The 22,931-nt window shown below is 35.4% G+C and overlaps 1 protein-coding gene across 1 annotated transcript; it reads right to left on the minus strand.

The window, feature by feature from the left end:
* Positions 1 to 2,980: 2,980 nt before the first annotated feature.
* On the minus strand, positions 2,981 to 9,691 carry LOC148953763 (uncharacterized). The gene is made up of 2 exons (XM_089086806.1): positions 9,578 to 9,691; positions 2,981 to 4,125 (listed from the first exon to the last, which is right to left on the minus strand). Exon 2 carries the CDS (start codon positions 3,622 to 3,624, stop codon positions 3,088 to 3,090), a length of 537 nt encoding a protein of 178 aa, XP_088942932.1. The 5' UTR covers positions 3,625 to 4,125; positions 9,578 to 9,691; the 3' UTR covers positions 2,981 to 3,087.
* Between the last annotated feature and the right edge of the window lie 13,240 nt (positions 9,692 to 22,931).

Raw genomic sequence — 22,931 nt, forward strand, 5'->3', positions numbered from 1 at the left:
TTCAGCAATTCAAAAGCAAACACGACTTGGTGGACTAGAAAAACATCATGTTGCGTGTAAGTTGGTATTTAGGGCTATATTCAGCTTACAAGTGTAATTTTGATGATAGATCGAGCATAGTGAATATTAGCAGCACATTTTATTTCAAATTAAAATGATAGAAGCTAGGAAAAACAAGTTTATTTTCTGCATACAGAACCTGATAAAAGCCATAAAGAAACAGTAGAATTTAAAAATTCGTAGGAACAAATCTATGTTAATGTAAAAATTTCAAACCAGGCTTTCGCCTTTTAATGTTTCCCTTTCTGCAGCACACGTGTGAAATACAATAAAACAAACATATTTTTCTTGAATCCTGGTTTATATCAAGTAAATTTAGGGAGATAGAGAGAAAGATGGGGGGAGGTACCACCTCCAGATGACCACGAGTACTTATAAAGCTGTTGCTCTTTACTGACAACCAATATTTATAAAATTATGCATCGGTACTATACAAAATTATTTCAATTGTTTTTTAACATATTCTAAAAAAAAGTATCCTGTTGCTAAAAAAAATTTTCACTTTCATAGAGCACATTGAATTAATTTTTAGAAATAATTTAAGTATGAAAGGTTAATTTTAGCCTTAGATTAACATGGCATATTTTCAAAGTGTTTTTAATCTTTGATTTAGCCTTTTAGAGTACTTTCCTTTGACATCCTGAACACTTTAGTTCAATCTTATATAAAGAAAGATAAAACTCGCAAATAAATTCCTACTTGTGATTCTTTAAAGTATGGGCTATGAAAGAATTTGTTCCCTGATTAACGTCTTATGATGTGATAAGCCTATGGGCGTAATTTGTACTAATTGGACAGCAAACTTACGCTTTGGATTCATTAGCCTCCTCCAATCACCAGTCACAACGATGTTGCTTCAATTTATTTTAGACTGACCTAAACTCACTAAAAAAGGGTATATTTTCCTATTCTCGCATGTTTACTCTATTTTTCATTAAATCTGAAGAACAATTTAAAGCAAATTGCAAAAATTTAGTTTGATAGAAAGACTGAATTTCATATATCTAGCGATGGAAAAGTTTTAGGCTTAAATTAAAAAAAAAACAAATTACTGGACTGCAGAGAAAAAGCAGGCCAAAACTTTAACAAGGAGCATAAACCTAAAAAAAAATATCAGATGAGATATTGCCATTTCAGCAATATATGCCAAAATAACTGCTTTATCATCAGTGTAATATCCAGGGGCCCATCACTATAATTCGAAATGAAACTAAATAAAACTTCAGAATAGAAAGCATACTAAACTTAATAACACAAGACTTTCTAACTTGCCCAAGCCTTCAGTTGAAAATTTCTTTTTATCTCTCTCTCTAAAAGCATAAACCTTCCAAATTATTTACATTAAGCACCTGGTGAATCAATATTATAGTGTATATCAGGTAACGACAAGTAATATAAAGAAGAAACAATCAAGAATGTGTTTTTTTAATCCCAAATCCTCTCCTCTCGGTGACATAATAATCTTTTTCACTTAATTTCAAACTTTAATGTCACCTACACTAATTTAAAAACATCTTTTATTTTTTAATTTGGGTAGCCAAACATAATTGATGAAGACAAGGTACACTACTATAAGTTTCACAACCACAAAAAAGTACTATTCCCGGTTTTGCAGGGTGCCCTTCTGCCATAGGGCACCCCTTTCACCGGGGAAATGCAATAATGTTTTTAAGGCTAAACCGAAATATTTTGAAAAAAACAAAGGGAATTTTTCGAAAGGACAACCGCCTCTCTTAAAAAACACCATTTTTGATCGTTTTTTCTTTATGTTATGGAAGGCCAATGTGGTTTAAAAATTTTCTTTATCAACAAATACCAAAGTGTTCATTCAACTGGAAAACACACAAAATATTTGTAGAACTTTAGTTATGTAGAACTGGCCATTATGCTATTTGATAATACTTTCAACATTACTAACTGCTTCGCTTCCGAAGCAGAGTATATCGTAATAAGTCAAATATAGAGTCTTCATATTTGTGGAGCCGCAAAGTACTGTAACAACAGACATTAGCTCTTCAAACCTAAAGGGATAATCCAAAAGTGATATATACAGCGAAGCAGCAAATGTTTGTAATATTACACTATGATCTATTGGCTGATCATCTAAGTCTAAAAAATCAGCAACAAGAACAACAAGCTGTGAATGAAAAGAGGATAAAAAGTTTCCTAGATCAACTTCACCACTGAAAGTGTTATCACCTATATCAAGCTCTAAAATAGATTTAGAATGAACTGAATTCATTAAGTAAATCAGATCTTTAGAATCCAATTTGCACTGAAAAACACGTAAGCTTAATAAGGGATTCTTTAGTTTACATCAAAGTATAATCACCTACGGAACAAGTACTGACAAAACTCTCCAAAAGGGACCCCGCGTACCTCAGCGCCTCTAGACGCAAAATGTTGTACTACTTAATCGCTCCGAGCCAAAGTACTTTGCTCCGGCCAATAATTATGCTAGAGCATGATTCAGGCAACGAGTGAACAGGATGAATCGCGTTACTGCGTTTTTTAGGTGCCAGGTTCGCATAGGTATACAAAGGGTCACTTTTTTGTGTGGAGAGGATAGGTTTTGTCAGTACTTGTTCCGTAGGTGATTATACTTCGGTTTACATAGTACAGATTCTAAGCACTTGATATTATTACAAGACAAATGTAACGACCGCAAATGTGGAAGATTTCCTAGAGCCCCAGAAAATGACATTGAGGAAACATCATAATAAAAACAACTACGAAAGGTAAGAGCAAACAGGTTCTGGAAATTGGGAAGTTCGGTACAATCGCTTTATATGGGCCTTTCTAAAAAGTCAACTTTGGTTAATGCTAATGAAATAAAATAAAATAGGATGACTATATAATAGTTTAGAAACAAATTTGGGTTATATATTTGCACATTAGGGGGATGGGGGGGGGGCAAGCATTGCATATATTAAATACGTAACCTAATCGAGGTACCCTTTTCCCCATCTAAACCCCAAAAAACAACACTTTAAATATCTTAAAACCACGCAAGACAAAGTATTTCTCTCAACGGTGTGTTGAATCATCTTGTAAAAACGGGTTTTTCAAAGCGTCTCTGCCGTTTGACTGTAGCATCTCTTGTTGGACTTCTTTAGAGAGGTCCATATAAAGGGATCGCACCGGGAGTTCTAATGTTTTCTGCATCACTGTTAGGTGATCCTCAGTGGAGGGCCATTCTTGAATATCTGTGTCTTGAACTACTTCAAGACTTTCAAGTTTATGTGTAGCGTGCTTTACTAAGTTGATTATTCCAGGCCCGTGATGAGTATCTAATTCAATTCCCAAATTACGAAAATGGAGATGGGGTTTGTACCCACTTTCATTATTAACTCTCTGGTTATTCTTAAAAATATCAACAACACAACTGTATTTTCTCATTGCACGTGTTTCAACCGTCTTGCACGTGTTTTTTCTCATTCTACACTCGCTGAATCTAAAGTCTAAAATAATTTCTCTGTCGATGTCACATTTTATAACCCTAACCTTCGAAAGGAGTTTATTTGTCATAGAACCATCGCTATGAGTACATTGGCCATTGGCCATTAGTACAGTCACTACCCTCGAAAACTACAAACTACCCCTCTCAGGTCAATTGTTTTCACTGGAAAGGGCTCTTCTCTTAAAATAAGTTGTATAATCGATTTAAATATACACATCGCATAGCTCTTTCGATTTTTCAATCCAAAACACTCGCAAACATGATTTGATAATGCATCAGTCAGAGATGTGCACCTAACAGGCCAGTTTCTTATCAAATTTGTAACTTGGAGGTTCCCTTTCAAGGCGTATTAGCATTAGTTTATAACACAATGAAAGTGGAGCACCAAACAAAGATTCCACCTTAGAGTCTGCCATTACACTTAATGATATATCTTGAAGTTTAAGAATCGCGTTCTTTGAAGCTTTACAATTCAAACAGTCTTCTTTAAGCTCCAGAAGATACTTCATATGAAAACTTTCATACTTTAAGGCATCAAATGGATATAAATCTTTTCCAAAAATTGTTTCAGCAGAATTGCGGGCTTTGTACATCTTGGGTTTACCCTAAACGAAAAGATATGGGGAATATTAAAGAAATTCACATTTTAGATCAGAGGCAACGCTATAACGTTGCCTATAGTAAAGGCCATACGGCTCCAATGTTTTATAATATAGTAAGGAACAAAATTCCAATATACAAGCGTTCAAACCCATTGCAATTTCTTATTATTCGTCGGGTGAGAAAAGAAGCACAAGAACTAGTTAAAACCTTTACCATTAACTACATGAACTTGTCCTACGTAATGACCGTTTCAAACATACTGAGAATCGATGGAAAAAAGGAATATGAATATTTGCCACTTCGAGAAGTCTACCTCGGAATGGAAGCATATGACAGCTTGACAATTCTGCTAGCAGTCCTAACATCCTTACTCCAGAGAATTTCATCCCCCCCCCCCCGAAATTTTTGTTCAAATAAAACATTAAAAAAAAACACTTACAAACAAATCTATAATGCGTTTTAAAGTTAAAAAAAAATCCCGGATTCAACCTTGCCCATTATGCAACAAAGAATTAAATGGAGCCTCAACTGAATTGACCCTGTGGTAGCACGGTGGAGCAATGGATGCTGATGGTGGATGCTTGAACAATTCTGCAAATACGTTATTATTAAATAATTATTATTAGTGAAGTGATGTACAATCAATTTTCCTTTTTCCCCGCAAGATTTACAGAATCCATGAATCTACCGAAGCTAATTTTATGAGCGTCATGTTGAGGCTGCCTACTGTATAGCCTGCACCACATCTACTTTTATGATTAGCCGATATAGATCCTTGCCGACAAACAACCAAGTATATAGCTGAAATATATATTTGCCTATCATAAAAAACTAAGAAATAATGAAAATTGTAATACTAGTCAACGCTTAGAAACTGGAGTTGGGCTTAACTCTTGTTAAACCCTCTAAACTCTAAGGATCAGAGTGCTGTCTAGCAGCACATTCATGTCTCTTGTTGTTACAGCTCAGGATTAATTTATATAAAAAAATAGTATTTTTAAAAAGTTTGAAATGGTAGTTCAATAAATTTAGTGGTCAATTAAAAAAAAAATTAAACTGAAAGTAAGAAGCAGGATTTAAACTTAAAACCAATAAGATTTGTTCCGTATATGATGGAGGCTTTCCCTTTTCAGCCCTTCCTCTTTACGTTAAAGTTATTTAGTGCTTTAAAAATGCTTTTCATTCTAACTCAATTTTCACCGTAAAATTCTCTCTGAAAAATTCTCCCTACATTCAGTAAAAAAAAACTTGTTTTTTATTTCCTTCTTTTCTTATTTGGACTAGACTAAGTGACTTTTGAGGAACAAACACGCCCATATAAGGCATTACTTTTTCTGTAGCTGGGATGCTCAATTTAATACTATTGGATGCTCATCAAAAACGTCACTTTCCCGTGGAAAGATCTTCACTAAAAAGTTTGTTTTTTTAGTACCTTTACTTAGGTACGGTTGCGCTATAAAACAAACTTAAAACATCCGTGACCTTTCCTTCGAAAAAAGAGCAGCATTAACTTAAAACATCCGTGACCTTTCCTTCGAAAAAAGAGCAGCATTCCATGTTTTGTAGATAGGGACTCGAAACCTCTACTGGAGAGTGTTCTTATATAATAATAATAATACTTTTATTTTCCCTCAGGATACACTATGAGCTTCACCCTTTAAAGCTTCCGCTATATTCCTTTAAAGCTTCACCCTAATACTTAGCTCTTGTAGTAGCAGTGGAATTAATAGTAGTAGCATTAACTTTAGTAGCAGTAGTAATAATAGTAGCAGTATTATTAGTAGTAGCAGTAGCATTAGGATGCAAATATTGTCTTTTGGCTAGTTGAACATCCCCCACAGCAAGCCCTGCAAGTTTCAAGTTCACACACAAAACTGTTCCTAAGATATTGCTGATATGCCCTTTTGACAACCCGCATAAAACGTCTTAAACTCTAAACTGTAATGTGTCCCCCCTTTAATAATAATACTTTTATTTCCCCTCAGGATACACTATGAGTAGTACATTCAATAAATATAAAACATAAAGACGCAACTTAAAATTAACAAGACCAGAAATACTGATTAATACAACCATCTACGTCAATCGGTTAACATTGGTTAGATTTCTTAAAAAAAAACGGAAATAAATTTCTATACTCAAGATGATTTTGAGTAGTAATAATATAGTAAGTAAGTAAGTAAGTAAGTTTATTTGTAGCCCGCAATATAAAATAAATGTGGAGTAAAAAAAAGAAAAAAAAACAAATAATATAATCCACAAGGAAATGATAAGGAATATATTTATTGAACCAATATATTGAACCTACTGGTGTAATTTCCGTTAAGATCACTTGACTTTTGGGGATGTTTTTCCCCTTTTTCGAAGATTAGGTACATTTTCTCTGGCTCACAGCTTTTGAATAGTAACATTAAACTTAAATTTAATTAAAATTTAAAAAACAGAGTCAACTGAGTCCACTGCTCAGTAGGGGCCTCTCCCAAGCCACTCAGCACATCCCTAGGCGGAGGAAAGGGAAAGCCTTACATATATGCAGAGTACCTCCATACGAGTTGTGGAATGAAGGAGGATCTGGTCCCTGAGGGTCCTAAGCAGAAACTGGGGTACCCTCACCTGGGGGCCGTAAATACAGACAGAGGAAGAAAAAGGCCCCTCGAATGTACACTCATCAGAGCTCACCGGTGCGTGGACACGTCCCTTGAGTTACAAACCTCCCAGCCATAAGATAAATAGCATGGTGACGCAGAACACCATCATGGGAGGATCTGCTATAGAAAGACATCTGCGGCGGGGCGTAATGGAAAACAGCCTCTGCAAAGGCTTTCCTCGATCCTGTCGGGGTACCGTAATACTGGGAATTTTAAAGTCAACTTTATTTCCACTTGAGGATTGGCGCCCCTCGAGGATATTATAGCCTAGTAAAGGACGCAGCATTTGCACAGGATTCTGATTAATGGATAATGTTTCTGGGCTTGATCTGCTTTGGAGGGCGTTTTGGGGCTTAAAAACCTGTTCCTAGCTGATTTTTCTACTATGGGTTTCTTTCCACAATAGCACTGCCTAAGTAAAGATCAATGTAAGCACAATGTTTTTTGTTTTTGACCAAGGCACTTTGTATAGAAGGAATTTTTGTAAAAGCTTCAAAAAGGGGTCATTTCATTTGAAACTGAGAGCGCTAGTGCCCTAATTAATAGTCATATGCCCCCCTCACAAGTCGTATTTTCACTTCGTATGGAATGAGCTGTCGTAGAAAATTCAAAAGGGGTCCTTCGATTCAAAGTTTATAGGGCTAGTGCCCTTTAAAAAGTCGAAAGTAACTTGAGGGAACCTGTGAGGCATACAAGGTTTTTATAGTAAGGGTCGTCCTATAAACTTTGGAGAGGGTTCTTTGAATTGTTAATCAGAAGTTCTAGTGCACTTTTTAAGAGCTGAAGTGATTGGAGGGCAGACACCCCCTCCCTCACACACAAGTCGTTTTTTCCTAAAATGTATCTGATAGAAATTTTGAAATATAAATTTGTTCGAAAACAGTCCAAAGATCGAAATAGTCCAAAGAGTGAATTTTAAGGTGGGAATGTTCATGGGGGAGAATAAACCAGGGAGGGGGGAGGGGGTGTACGCCTAGACCTGGCAACAACATAAAATGAAACATGGTTAAAAATCAGTAAAAAAAAAAAAATAAAGACGTTTGATACCGAAAAACTTTATAATGTATAGCTTACCTTTGAAAGTTTATTCGTCTTTGATAGTCAAGAATCCAAAATATGTTAACTTTTATTTAACTTAAATGATTAAGCAACGCTTATTTATTTTTATGTTTAAAGGTCTGAACATTGAAAAAATATTGCTTTATACACAAAAAAATTCTGGGGTGCTATCCAGGGGAAAAATGGGTGGGAATTATTTGGAAGGAAGAATTTTCTGGGGAGAATGTTCCACGGGGGGGGGGGGGTGACAAACCGGGGTTTGGGTAAAAAGCAGTAAAAAAAACAGTAAAAACTCAGCTAAAACATTTAATACCGAAAAATTTGATAAGGTGTAGCTTAGCTTTGAAAGTTTATTCGTCTTTGATAGCCAAGGATTCAAAATCCTTGCCTTGACTATCAAAAACAAATAAATTTTCAAAGCTAAACTACACCTTATCCTGTTTTTTTGCACCAAACGTTTAAGCTGATTTTTTGCTGATATTTATCCCCCCCCCGGCGTGCCCCCCCCCGTGGAACATTACCCCTAGAAAATCACCCCATGGCAAATCCCCCATCTCACATAATTCCTATCCCTTTTTCCTCTGGATAATATCCCCCCCAGAAATTTTTAGTGCGTAATACAATATCTTATCAATGTTCAGACCTTCAATCGCGAAAATAAATAAGCATAGCTTAATCATTTAAGTTGATATAAAATTAATACATTTTGGATCCTTGACTATCAAAGACAAATAAACTTTCAAAGGTAAGCTATGCTTTATTAAAATTTTGGTACCAAGCTGATTTTTCAACCATGTTTCATTTGATGTTGATAACGGGTCGAGGTTTATTCTCCCTCAGCATATTCTCCCTCCCCCGGCGTATTTCCCATCCGAAAATTTACTCGCGGAAAATCCTTCCTCCTGGATGATTCCCACCCAATTCCCCCTTGATTATAACCCCAAGAATTTTCTTGGTTTGTAAGCGCAGCCCTATTTATTTAAGTTGGTTAAAAATCAATACATTTTAGATCCTTGACTATAAAAGGCGAAAGAACTTTCAAAGGTAAGCTACACTTTATCAATTTTTTCGGTAGCAAATATTTTTAGCTGATTTTTCAACCATGTTTCATTTTATGTTGATGCCGTGTCTAGGTGTATCCTCCCCCGGCGTATTACCCTCTGTACAGAATTCACCGCGGAAAATCCCTCCTCCTGGATAATTTCTACCCATTGCCCCCTTGGATAATAGATTCAGAAATTTTGGTGTGTAATGCAATATTTTATCATATGCTCCGACTATCATTGGTGAAAATAAATGAGCGTAGCTTAATTGTTTAAATTGATTTAAAATTAATACATTTTGGATGTATTTGAAAGCAAGGCTATATATCAAGGCTATCAAGGCTATAAATATATTACAATGAGGCTAGTAAAGGCTAGAAATATATTACTATCAGGGATACAAAATGTATTAATTTTTATTCAACTTAAATAATTAAGTTACACTTTTTCATTTTCAGGATTGAAGGTCGGTAACCAAAAACTTAATTTTCAAATAACCGTCGCAAATACTTAAAAAAAGTATTGACAAATGAATACAATCTGATATAGGTCTGTAAAAGAAAGTAATTACTAACTATTTATGTGATTATTTACTAACGTACTAACTAATAATGAAAACTAATAATTAGTTATAATTTCTTTTCATCTTATTCTTATGAGGATACTTAGGCACTTGTAAAACATAAACTAAGATTAGCCCTTACCTTCTTTTCAATATAAGAAAAAAATCCAAGTTAAAACTTATCCGAAATGATTTCTTTGTGACAGAACGATCATAAATGAAGATCAACCTGCTTTAATTTAAAGCGAGTTCACGAACTTGATCCAGTTTTCTCTGTATGTTACAGCTCAATTTGAAATGTTCACTGAATTGGCGTTGTCTATTATAATAACTGAATGCTTTATGCTTGATAGAGGAAGAGAGGCTTGGACAAGAATTATTTCAGCGCTTGATCACATGAAAATAAGAGGAATGTTAAAAAAGTCGAGAAAGTATTAAAATACGAACTAAAGGGTTGTGAAGTGAAGGCCATGGATAAAATTGCCGAAGATCTGGAAGATGCAGCTGGACGGCACAATAGTAAAATATTTTACTGGTATCTTAAGAAATGGAGAGGGAGAAGTCAATCTGGACTTGTCCTAGTTAAAGATAGGGACGGGGCCACAATTAATAACTTGGAAAAAGTTTGAGAGAGAGGGGTAGAACATTTTGAATATTTGCTAAACCGGGATGGAGTTAAAGGGAAAGATGTAGAGGAAAGTGAAAAAGTTTGTAACACCTTGGATGTGAAGGAAGATTTTTGTTAGGAAGAATTAGTGATAGTACTATAAGGATAAACAAATAATAAACCCCATATGCTGATAGTGCGTTGAATGAGCTTTTTAAATATGATGGCTGTGAGGCTAGAAATACATTACTGAAGATTGCGAATATAATTTTTGGAAAAGTGGAAGTACTTAGTGGTTTTAGCAAATTTTCTAGCTAAACCTTTGTATAAGAAAGGTAATAAAAGTGAGTGTGGTAATTATAAAACCATTAGCCTGGATTCTTTAGGTTTCAAATTACTTAGTATGATTATACTTTTAGAATTAGAGATGCTGTAGACAAAGTTTTAAAAGAAGAACTGCGCAGTTTTACTACGGGCAGAGGATGCGTTGACCAAATCTTTAATGTTAGGTTAATACTTGAGAAGTGTCTCAGTCATCAAAAACCATTAGTCCTCAGTTTTATAGATTATTAAATAGAGAAAAACAACAAATTTTTTCAACTGAAAGTAAGGAGCAACTTTAAAACTTAGGACGAAAAGGACTTATTACATTTATGTGGGGGTTTGCTCCTCCTCAACACCTCAATCTTTACGAAGCTTTTGAAAAAAAGCTTCCTGTTGTTCTAATTAAACGAAAATTGTTCTTAGGAATCGTTCTCAAAGAATTGGGAAAGAATTCAAACTTGTAAGACTAGACTTAAAACTAAGACATTTGAAAGCAAACAGTTCGTGGATAGTAAGGAGTGACCCGGCTCAATAGTAACCGAAACTCTAAAAAACTGAATTTTTATACCAATAGATATATCAAAAGGATTGGCTTATTATGCTGATTTCAAAAATATAAGTTTAATTAACTTCAGTGTCATCCATCAAAGACTACGAGCCTGAGAAAATTATGCCTGATTTTGAAAAAATGGGGAAATATCCCCTAAAATTCTTAGAATCTTAATGAAAATCATACTATCAGATCCGGCGTATCAGAGAACCCTGCTGTATAGGTTTCAAGCTCCTATCTTCAAAAATGTGGAATTTGTATTTTTGCCAGAAGAACGGTCACAGATGCGTGTTTATTTTTTTCCAGGGGTGATCGTACCAACCCATTAGTCCTAGAATATCGGGAGAGGGCTCATTTAAAAGAAAATTAAATGTTCTAGTTCTCTTTTACAGTGACAAAATATTGAAGGGTAACTAGGCCCCCTCCCACGCCCTTTTTTTGTCAAAATCATCTGATCAAAATTTTGGAATAGCCATTTTGTTCAGCATAGTTGAAAAGCCGAATAACTATGCCTTTGGAGATATCATGAGCCCCATAGCCCCTGGGGAAAGGTCTTTAAGTTGAAAAATTTTCCCATTGCTTACGTATAGTATTTGTTATTGGGAAGTATGCCTACATTTTTTCGATGGGGAAGGGGTGAATTTCTGCTGGTGGAATTATCCACAGGGAGGGAATTTTCCAGGGGTTGAATTTTTAAGAAGAAATTCGCCAGAATTCCCATACGATATTCTTCTTACGCTTTGCTTTATCCTTGCCGAGTCAATTTTACGCGTGGAGATGTTAAGGGTAATTGTCCGGGGTAGATTTCACTAGGATTGAGTTATCTTGTAGGGAATAAATCCTTGAGGAGGAGGTATTTTCCCTTGGATGTCTAGGCAGATTTCCTGGCAATATTTAGAAAACGATCATAAACTAAATGACTGAAAGTAAGGAGCAACATTAGAACTTAAAACGAACAAAAATTACTATGTAAATGAGGGGGTTTGCCCCTCCCCAACACCTCACACTCTAAGTTAAAGTTTGAATTATGTCCCAATTCTTTAAGAACGACTCCTGAAACACAACATTTGTTTAATTAGAACAATAAGAAGATTTTTCTCAAAAGTACTAAACAAATTTAGCGTAAAGAGTGAGATGTTGAGGAGGAGAAAACCCCCTCATGTATTTAATAGTTTCTGTTAGTTTTAAGTTTTAATGTTGTTATTTACTTTCAGTAGAAAAAACCTGTTTTTTTTATTTAATCATCATAATAAACCGATTCTTTTGATATATCTGTTGGTATCAAAATTCCGTTTTTTAGAGTTTCGGTTACTGTTGAGCCGGGTTGCTCCTTACTTACACTTCATTATCACAAACTGTTTGATAAACAAGCGTTCGATTCAGCTGATAGAATAGTTTTAGCAAAGTTCTTATGCTTGCACGGTATACCAGACAAATATATTAAAGTGATTAACGCCATGTACGACAATAACATTGCTGCGGTTAAGGTAAGAAATGAGGTTAGTAGCTGATTTTGTATCAAATCAGGAGTTCAGCCGGGTTGTGTTCTGTCCTCATTTATATGGATTATTTTGATGGACTTTGTCTTAAGGAGCACAGGAAAGGCAATGGGAGAATATGGAATCAAATAGAGAAGAAAACCTTCTCTGGATTTAGATTACGCCAATGATTTAAGCATTTTACACAAAAAAATTGAGTAAAATGAATGAACTTTTAAGGTTTTACGAGTTTAGGGTGCTAGAATATGTTTGAAAATTCACGTTAAGAAGACTAAGTCGCTAAAGCTAAGGATAAATGAAGATGAAAAGGTGACGTTGGGTAGCGAAAAGATCAATCAAGTGGAGAGTTTCACTTACCTTGGTAGTATTATTAGTAAAGATGGTGGGTGCAGCGAGCATGTACAAAGTAGAATAGCCATGGCCCAGGGTTTTTTTTCGCTGTCGAAAAAGGTTTGGAAGAATAAGAAGATAAGTCGGCGAACCAAGATTAGAAAATTAAAAGCAACAGGGGTGACAGTGGTCAAATATGGTTCTGAAGTATCGACACTTCGAAAAACAGATGAAGATTTGCTAGATATTTACCAGTGAAATTGCCTACAGATTGTTCTGGGTACCTGGCTGACTGGCCTTATTTCAAACAGTAGGTTTTATGAAAAGTGTGGTTCAAGACCGCTTTCTAGGGCTATAATCAGAAAAATGTTGATATGGTTGGGGTACGTTCTGCGGATGAAGGATGGAAGATTGCCGAATATTGTCCTTTTTTCGTCCTCGGCTGGGATGGGAGTATATCGAAAGGAAAAATTTAAGGCAAATGGGAACTTCCTGGGGGGGGTGTAAAGAGGGGAACTTTGAATAGACTGGGATGGAAGAGAAGCTTGCGTAACTCAGTCGGCCTCAGGTGGCTTGGTACTGCGGTGAGTAGTTAGTAGCAGTAGCAATAAGGATTATCATTATTTCTTTTTTTAAATTTTTGGTTATTATGGCGCAGACTCACTTCTTACTTACAGTTTATTACCATGAAATTTTTTATTTGAAATTTTGTCAGATGAATGTTGAAAAATCACCAATCTTCTGCTCAAGAATTTTTGTTATTAAACTGTTCAATCTAGTCCAATAATTGTGGGATTTTCTAATGAAAACATTTAAATGTTGAGGGTTCAGTCAAGTCAGGCTCTGAAAAGTCAACGAAGTATATAATTCGAAGATTGAAAGTCGGTACAAAAGCAGGTTTTGTGCAGTGTTTTAGGTTTTTCGACCATGCCGAGTGGTTAGCGCTCTAGACTTGAAATCCTGAAGTCAGGGGTTCGACTCCTTGTTATTTGGTTTGGAACGGGGGTCAATGGTGCGACTCTGTAAGCTCAGCCAGAGTCGATCCAGCTCGAAATGGGTACCTGAAAAAATGTGGGGCAAGAACACGGGAAGCGTTAGATTGCCCCCAACCACGCACTGCACTCCCGGCTGAAAGCATTGAATCAGGAGATCGGTACCTGCGCAACGCATACCTTTGGTCAGCATGGGAAAAAGTTTTTTTTTAGACCATGACAAGACTCAGAACCTCAAAAGTACTAAAAGTCTTGAACGTCTTGAAACTGGAAGGGTTTACTTAGCGAAACTTCGAGTTAAAACCTCAAAACTCGGAAACTAATAAAAAGTAGAGATTATTGAAATGGGAGCGGTTATGTTTTCGAAATCTAAAAATTATGTCTTACCAAAATCTTAAAATTATCAGTCATGAAAGTCAGAGTTGCCAGTATGTTGTCAAACTATGAAATTAAGTCGAAGAATTGTGAACTATCGTAAAAAATGAAAGTAAAAGGAGTGAGAAGCTTGAAATTATTTAATATTTTTGAAATGAGATGGCTTTATGTTTTCAAATTGTAAAGGTAAGTCGAAGAATTGTTTTATTTTAATTATTAATACTCTCTAAATGTGAAGCTCTTAGCCTAGTAAACCTAAGAATCTTGATGCGTAAAAGGTTTCGCTATCAAAATCTGAAAATTATAAGTTGCGGACGTTTGAAAATGTGGAATTTGTTAAGATTCCTGGAATCTGTTGCCTCTGTGAAATTACGTCGGAGAACTTTGCACTTTTGAAAAAAGTATAGATTGTTGAAATCTACAGTTTATTAATCAAAATCTGAAAAATAGATGTTTAAGAAGGGTGAAATGTAAAATTATTTGAGACTCTTGAAATAGAAAGATGGTATGTTTTCAAACTGTATAGGTAAGTTGAGGAATTTTTGAATTTCAATTCTTGAAACGGGAAGGTTTTCAATTAACAGTGGTATGGACAGAGGTGAAACACCTTTGTCTATATTTATAGATATTAGCAAAGCATTCGATACAGTTGATTTTCAAACTCTACTAAGTCGGATGGAGTCGTTAGGTGTCCGCGGAAAGTGCTTAAAGTGGTTTGAAATTTATCTTAAACGGAGATACCTCAAAGTAAATTTGAATGATGTGGGCTCAACAGTATTTCCAGTGACGTGTGGGGTACCACAAGGATCAGTGTTAGGTCCGCTGCTTTACCTCATCTATGTTGATCTCATGCGTCTTTATTTGAAAGATGCGTGTCTTATCTCTTTCGCTGATGATACCGTTTTAACTGTGTTTGCCTCATCTGTGAAAGACCTGGTTAGAAAAGTGAATCTTGCCTTAAAATGGCTGGAAATTTGCGTTTCACTAGATCTATTATGTGAAAATGTTTGCAAGACATTTTTGATCATGTTCTGTACGGATGGTGGATCGCTGGATGTTTCTAGCCAGGTAACTTTGTAGGGTAATCCAGTTCTGCAAGTTAATGGTCTTCAGTACCTTAGTTTTTATCTTGATTGCTATCTGGCAGGGAAGTGTCACAGTGACGCAGTTTCATCTAAAATTACCCGTGGGGTAGGAATACTTCGACGTCTACAGAACTTTCTCCCTCAAAGAATACTTTTAACTATATATTATTCGTTGGTTTATCCATATATCTCCTACGGTTTCCTCCTATGGAGCAGTAACTTCTTATGAAACTATAGAAGAGTACTAGTTCTACAAAATAAAGCTGTCCAGGATGTACATGACACATGTGCTTGTTTTAGGTCCCCGAAGCTCCTTAATGTAGGTCAGATAAGAGATTACCAAGCTGCAGTATCTGTGTTTCAGTGCAAGAATGGTTTTACCCCTGATGTTTTTAAGAACTTCTACCAAATTAAGAGTGACCTGCATAATTATGGAACTAGGCAAAGTGATAATATAGTTGTTGATTTGCGTTGTGGTACCAAGTCTTCATTTTCAATGAAACACCTGACCTGGGTCCATCAGTATGGAATGAGATACGATTGAGCATTAGAGCGGCGGAACACTTTCCTCAATTTAAAATGAATTTAAAAGATTATTTTTGGGGGGAATATGTTAAATTTTTTTATGGCTGGTTGGTTGGGTAGGGGAGGAAGAGGAGCTGGAGAGGTAAGGGTGGGTAGGGGATAACGTAAGGTTGGAAGGGCAGGGTGGGGTGGGGAAGGGGAGAGGGAGTTGAGTATTAAGAGTGATAGAGATTGGATTTATTATTATTATTTTTATTCTATATTTTTTTATCTATTATTCTTTTTAATTCTGTTATTTATTTATTTATTTATTTATCTATATTTTTTCATATATATAGGTTATAGTTTATTTATTTTGGGTCTATTTATAATAGTTTTAATTAAATAGTTGAGGTTTTTGTAAATTGTATAGTTTATAGGTAAGTAGTTACGTGGACTTTCGCACGATCTTAAACCTTCATAGGTTTTCTCCAGCATGAAAGTGTTGTTTAATTTATTTATTTGTTTGTGAATGTGGATTAATAAACTTATGATTAATAAAAAAAAAAAAAAAAAAAGATTGTTACCGAAACCTGAAAATTCAAATTCATAGAAGTGTGAAAATATAACTGGCGTTAATATTTCCGGACTTGACTGGCTTTGTTTTGGCAAACTGAAATTAAGTAGAAAAACTACGGGCTTTTGAAAAAAAAGGTTTTTAAAATATAATAGTTTATTAATCCAAATCTGAAAAATTAAAATCTTGCAAGTAAAAATGTAAAACTTGTTAATATTTTTGAATTGGTAAGTCTTTATGTTGTTAAACTGTGAAGGTTAGTTGAGGAATTGTTGAATTTCCATTTTTGTGGTTCTTTAAATTTTAAATGTTTAGTTACCGAAACCTTAAAATATAAGCCCTGATAATTGTGAAAATTTGAAACTTGACAAGAACTCTATAATTTTCTTTTTAAGTGCTGTTAATTCGTTAAATTAAGTTGAAAGGTTGTGGACTTTTGAAAAAAGAAACAAAAGATACTTAAAATATGAATGAATCTCAAAATTAATATTATTAGAAATTTCGAAATGTGAAATTTATCAAGATCCCTAAAATGGGAAGGGTTGATTGCCAAAAAAACAAATAGTGTTTTTAACCCTAAAATTAAAAAACAAGAAGAAATTCGTGAAACTTGAAGAATTTACTCTTTAAAATCTTGAAATTGAAAGACTTCAAGCTAGGAAACTGTAAAAGAAGGCTGTGTATCTTCATTAATATAGCCTTTGCCTGTGACTAGCATGCAAAAAAAGCTCAAGGAGTGCTAAATACTCTTTCCAAAACATTTTAATACTTATTTTATTGTTACAAGAATGAATGTTTACAAAAGTAGGAAAGCTAGATAGTATATTTTACAAAAATAAGTTAATCAATTTCACACATTTACTAGGCAGAAGAAAAACTTCAGCAATCTGGTTGGTAAACTGTGCTCCAAGTTACTAACCGAAAAAATCTAGACGAAAAACTTTCAACCCATCAACTGGGAACTATGCTACATATACTTTAACCGAAAGCTGCTCAGCAAATATACACTTACCATTTGCTTTGCATCTAAATCAATCTATCTATCTGGCAAAATTTGTCTACAGAGAATTCGGTGACTATACTCCAAAAAACGTAATCCACGGAACATGCACACAGAATACTAGCCCGCAAAAAATATGTACATGAAATGAACAAAGAATATAAAACAATCTAAATGGGTATCTGGAGAGGGGAGAAGCAAGAAGGGAGGGTGTGCGAGAACACAGGATGACTGCCCCCCCCCCCCAAGCCCCCTACTGCATTTCCTGTTCACATCGTTCGATAACGATCACGTTCGTTCATGATCGTTCACATCACTATTCTTGCCTAAAGTATTGTTCTATATATTACGTGTAGCCATACGGAATTGCATGCAAACTCTCAAAACACGTACTGGGACAGAACCGTCAATTTATGTTTTCTAAGAAACCTCTGATACTGTTCAAAACAAATTCACCTAGATCAAGATCCTGCTCACTTAAGACACTCGTTTTTGGTTTTATGTTGTTTTGTTTTATATAATTTATGCTGCGACGCTGTCTATAGAGTCCTGCCAAGCAAGCCCTTATGTATCGAATAGTATCTTGTCCCGTTTGTCCAAGGAAGAATAATAAAAATCAGTGAGTGTCACTGGAAGTCTCCTTAAAAATATTGTACTCAATCCCGCAACATTGATTGTATTCTGACATTATTCCAGTTGTGCGCGCACTTAATTTGGGAAGTTCCGGGGTCCTTCTTGCATATGGAAGCCTGCTTCTGCATTAAGTCGTGATGTAGCACCGGAATCTGGAAGATGAAACTTTATTTACCACTTAGCTTCAAGATTAATGCTTAAAAATTAAATTAAATAGGGCTGCAGAGTAGTTGCCCTATAGAGCCTATTAGTCCGTTTCATAAAAAAGTCTTTTACAAACATGTTTTATTAGTTTAAAGATATGGGGCTGACAATAGTGGCATTAACATTCAAATCTTTTCATTTTTCAGAGGCAGAGGAGACACTGACATATTCTACCTGGTTTCTGATCATTTTTATCGTCTGTTTGAAAGACTGGTACTAAGAGCCTGGTTAAATTTGACGAAATCACCAGAATTTGCAAAGGTTGGGAGTGATTTACTTTAAAAAAAAAACTTTTTTGGCATGCTGACCAAATGGTCTGCGTTGCGCAGGTACCGACCTCCTGATTCGATGCCTACGTCTGGGAGTCCAATGTGTCGTTGGGGGCAAATCATCCGACACTCCCCGTGTTTTTTCTTCAGATTCTTCGGGTACCCATTTAGAGCTGGGTCTTTCAAACAGACCCAGCGTACCGGGTACCCGTACCTGGTTAAATTTGATGAAATCACCAGAATTTGCAAAGGTTGGGAGTGATTTACTTAAAAAAAACTTTTTTGGCATGCTGACCAAATGGTCTGCGTTGCGCAGGTACCGACCTCCTGATTCGATGCCTACGTCTGGGAGTCCAATGTGTCGTTGGGGGCAAATCATCCGACACTCCCCGTGTTTTTTCTTCAGATTCTCCGGGTACCAATTTAGAGCTGGGTCAACTCTGGCTGAGCTTGCAGAGTTGTACCGTTGACCTCCGTTACAAACCAAATCACCAGCGACCCCAGGACTCGAACCCCTGACCTCAGGATTTCAAGTCCGGAGCGCCAACCACTCAGCTAGAACGGCTCAAGTGATTCACGGCTCAAGTAAACAAACTCATTTTAATAAAAGATCAAACGTATTACACATGAGAAAAGAGGGATAAAAGAGAATGAAGTCCATCCCCATACACATCCCTTCTGTCTGCCATTGTGAGAATATAGACAAACCATGCCCAATTCCCCCAAAAAACTTTTGCCAATAAACAGCTTAAGAATAAATGTTCATTACATATTATAATTGCTACCAACTTATGTTTTACTAAATTGTGTCTTCGTTGCACATCTAAGATATACTTAACTACTTCCAATATCCACATTTAGCATTTTTGATTTTGAACTGAAAGATTTTCTACATAAAAGGCGAGGGAGGGGGGACAAAAATTTATTGTGAGACAGCATGAAAGAGAAAATGAGAGAGTAAGGGAGTTTGGGAGGAAAGCAGAAAAAAGGAGACAGAAAATTACTATTTGCGGGTGAATTTTGTTTAACAGGGAAAAAATTTAAACAATATTTTGTAAGAAAATTTGTCTTTGTAAAGAGATAACTATTGGTGTTATTTTGAATAATAACACAAATTATTAAGAAAGGGAGGCCTCTAATATTTTGAATGTCTTCGCATACAACCATTGCTGTACAATGGTCCTCGAATAAAACAACAAAAAAACACAAGAATATTACATGTCTCAGTATCTGATGGATTTCCTAATGTCTACTAATGGCAACTCGCAGCAGTCTTTTTCAAACAGATATTTAAAAAAAATTTTAGCAAAAAAAAACTCAGAGAAAAGTACAGAACTACATTAATCTACATTTTCTTTAGAGAAAAGTATAGAACTAAATTACAATGAGACATCAATTTAGCCTTAGAACAAATAACTCACAGACAGGTATTAAGATGAGTTCTTTATTCCTTCAAAACCCAGAACTTATGTTTTACTGGGAACATTTTTTTTAACCGTGTGTTTATATCTGTTCTAACTTCAATTAAAGAAAATAAAAATCATTACATTAACCAAGATTACTGAAAAAGTGCAAATGTAGATTTACTGTTTAATCTAATATATTTACTCCTGAAACTTATAGTAATTTCTGATTTGTTAACTTTACTAAAAAAAAGCTTGAAATTTGTATGTATTAAGTAAAATCCAAACAATGTTGCGGTGTTTAGAAGACATAAAGGTGTTTAGAAGACATAAATCTGAGCTTTTAGTATTAGTGTTAGTTTGTTCTAAGTTTGACTGTAATTAATTGCAATAGCTTTTTTCACAAAACAAGATTTTCCGTAGAATTCGGCTTAATGGTAGCGGACCCCAATCCTATGGAGCAGCTACGAGTCCCTTTTGGTATGTAGTTTATAAGGCAAATCACTATCCAGAACTTGTAATCTCTTTTTAGCGGCCGTAGCCATGTGTTTAAACGGCGAACTCATAAAAACTGGTCATATAAACTGTGTTTATATGACCTAATATTAACGCGATTTTCGCACACCTTTTTCTTGTATGTAAACATATGGGTTCTGGTTCCCAATCCATTGACCTGATTCTAACCCCACGCAACGATTTCAAGGCATTATTTTCCGGGGTTCTAGGCGTCTACCACCCTCCCCCGGAAAATTATCCCCCGAGGAAAGTAGGGCTTTCCAAATTATAGAATTTAATTTGAGTTTTGTTTTCTTTTCCGTAGGGGGATGGGATTTTGGTTCTTGTGTATTATACGCCACTCACTCAAGTTTACACTGTGTAAAACTCGGGAACAAACCGGTTTCTTCATTAGTTTCTTTCAGCTTAGCGTGAGACAAGACAAGTGACAGCATAGATGGGAAATATATAATTTCGGCTATATATTTTAACACAAAGGGGGGGGAAGTATTTAGACAGTTTGAAGTCGAGCCTTTATTCTTTTTTTTTATTCCAATATTCACGGCCCCAAGTACTTAAATTCTTGAAGGTTACGTTGTTTATAAGAGACAAATATGTGAATTTCGTCTTTTGTTATCTTTTTCTTAAAAATTACTCATATTTAAAGATACCGAATAAGGATGCTCACATTTAAAACAAATTGAGAGAGAAGTTGATTTTTAATTAAAGACCAATATTCACATAAAAATCATACCAAACAGACTTACCACGTGAAAATCTATACAGATTTGTTTGAGGCAGGACTCAATATTTTACTCACTTACTACATATTCTTGTAGTAACAAGTTGATTTCTTGTTTGTTATTTTTGTAGTCATGGCCCTTGATAGATGTAACATACATCTATCTGTGTATGTTAGTTTAATGGTATTGTGTACTATATTATGTTTTTGTTTTGTTTTGTAATTTTGCGTTGTTATTGTCATGTAGGCTACTATACTTTGCTATGAGTGCTATAATCATGTGCTATTATTTTGTGTGATTTTCCATTTTTTGCCATGGCCCAAAGCGGCTTTTATTGCAATAAATATCTATCTATCTATATATTGAAAGAAAAAAAAAGGAAAAAGAAGTTTAAATGTGAATTTAGACAAACAAAGTTTAAAAATAGTAAAAAAAAGTTTGAATGTGAATTTAGACAAACTTCTTTTCCTTCTAATTGTAATTAATGAACATTTTTAAGCCAATGGACCAGTAACATTCAGTGATCCGGAAGTTATTACATTTTTTTCTGTATATATCTAGTTTGTGTTAATTATAATCCTTTAGCATTTCTGCTGATGATGAAGACCTACTGTGTCTTCGAAATATTAAGAACTTTTGTATTTGTTTTTCAAACAGTTCGTGGTAACGAACTGTAAGTAAGGAGCGATCCGGCTCAATAGTAATCGAAACTCTAAAAAACGGAATTTTGATACCAATACCTACATCAAAAGAAGAAGAGAGGAAGAAGAAAGATCATGAATGCGTGTTTATTTGTTGTTTTTTTTTTCCAGGGGTGATCGTAACGACCCAGTGGTCCTAAAAAATTATGGGAGGGCTCATTCGAACGAAAACTAACAGTTCTGGTGCCCTTTTTAAGTCACAAAATATGGAGGGCGCCTAGGCCCCTTCCCACGCTAATTTTTTTCCCAAATTCAACCGATCAAAATTTTGAGATAGCCATTTTGTTCAGCATGGTCGAAAAATATAATAACTATGTCTTTGAGGATGACTTAATCCCCCACAGTCCCCGGGGGAAGGGCCGCAAGTTATAAACTTTGCCCAATGTTTACATATAGTAGTAGTTATTAAGAAGTGCACAGACCTTTTCAAGGGTGATTTTTTATGCTAGTAGGGGGGGGGGGGTGTCGGGGGTTACGTGGGAAGGTCTTTCCATGGAGGGAGTTTTCATCGGGAAGGACATTGTTTTGAAGGGGGCGACGGATTTCCCAGCATTATTTAAAAAAAGATCAGAAATTAAAAAAAAAATTGCAAGAAGAAAGATCACGGATGCGTGTTTATTTGTTTTTTCTTCCAGGGGTGATCGTATCGACCCAGTGGTCCTAGAAAATCACGGGAGGGTCCATTCGAATGAAAATTAAAAGTTCTATTGCCCTTTTCAAGTGACCAAAAAAATGGAGGGCAACTAGCCCCCCCTCCTACGCTCATTTTTTTCCCTAAGTTACCGAATCAAAATTTTGAGATAGCCATTTTGTTCAGCATGGTCGAAAATATAATAACTATGTCTTTGAGGATGACCTAATCCCCCAAAGTCCCCGGGGCAAGGGCTGCAAGTTATGAACTTTGTCCAATGTTTACATATAGTATTGATTATTGGGAAGTATACAGACGATTCCAGGGGGAGATTTTTTCTGCTAGGGGGGGCGGGTGTCGGGGATTATGCGGAATGGTCTTTCCATGGAGGAAGTTTTCATGGGGGAAAAGATGTTCTTACGAAGGGTGTGTCGGATTTCCCAGCATTACTTAAAAAAACGATCAGAAATTAAAGAAAAAAAAACAGGTTTTCAACTGAAAAACTTTTCAACATCAAAACTTAAAACGAACAGAAACTATTACGTATATATAATTGGGTTCATCCCCTAGTTAA

This window comes from Artemia sp. Qi Xiang Cuo, chromosome 3, assembly GCF_049724085.1.
Source record: "Artemia sp. Qi Xiang Cuo chromosome 3, ASM4972408v1, whole genome shotgun sequence".
NCBI lineage: Eukaryota > Metazoa > Arthropoda > Branchiopoda > Anostraca > Artemiidae > Artemia > Artemia sp. Qi Xiang Cuo.

Excerpts from the sequence above, each read along its gene's own strand:
- LOC148953763 (XM_089086806.1), bottom strand. The coding sequence starts at position 3,624 with ATGGCCAATGGCCAATGTACTCATAGCGATGGTTCTATGACAAATAAA.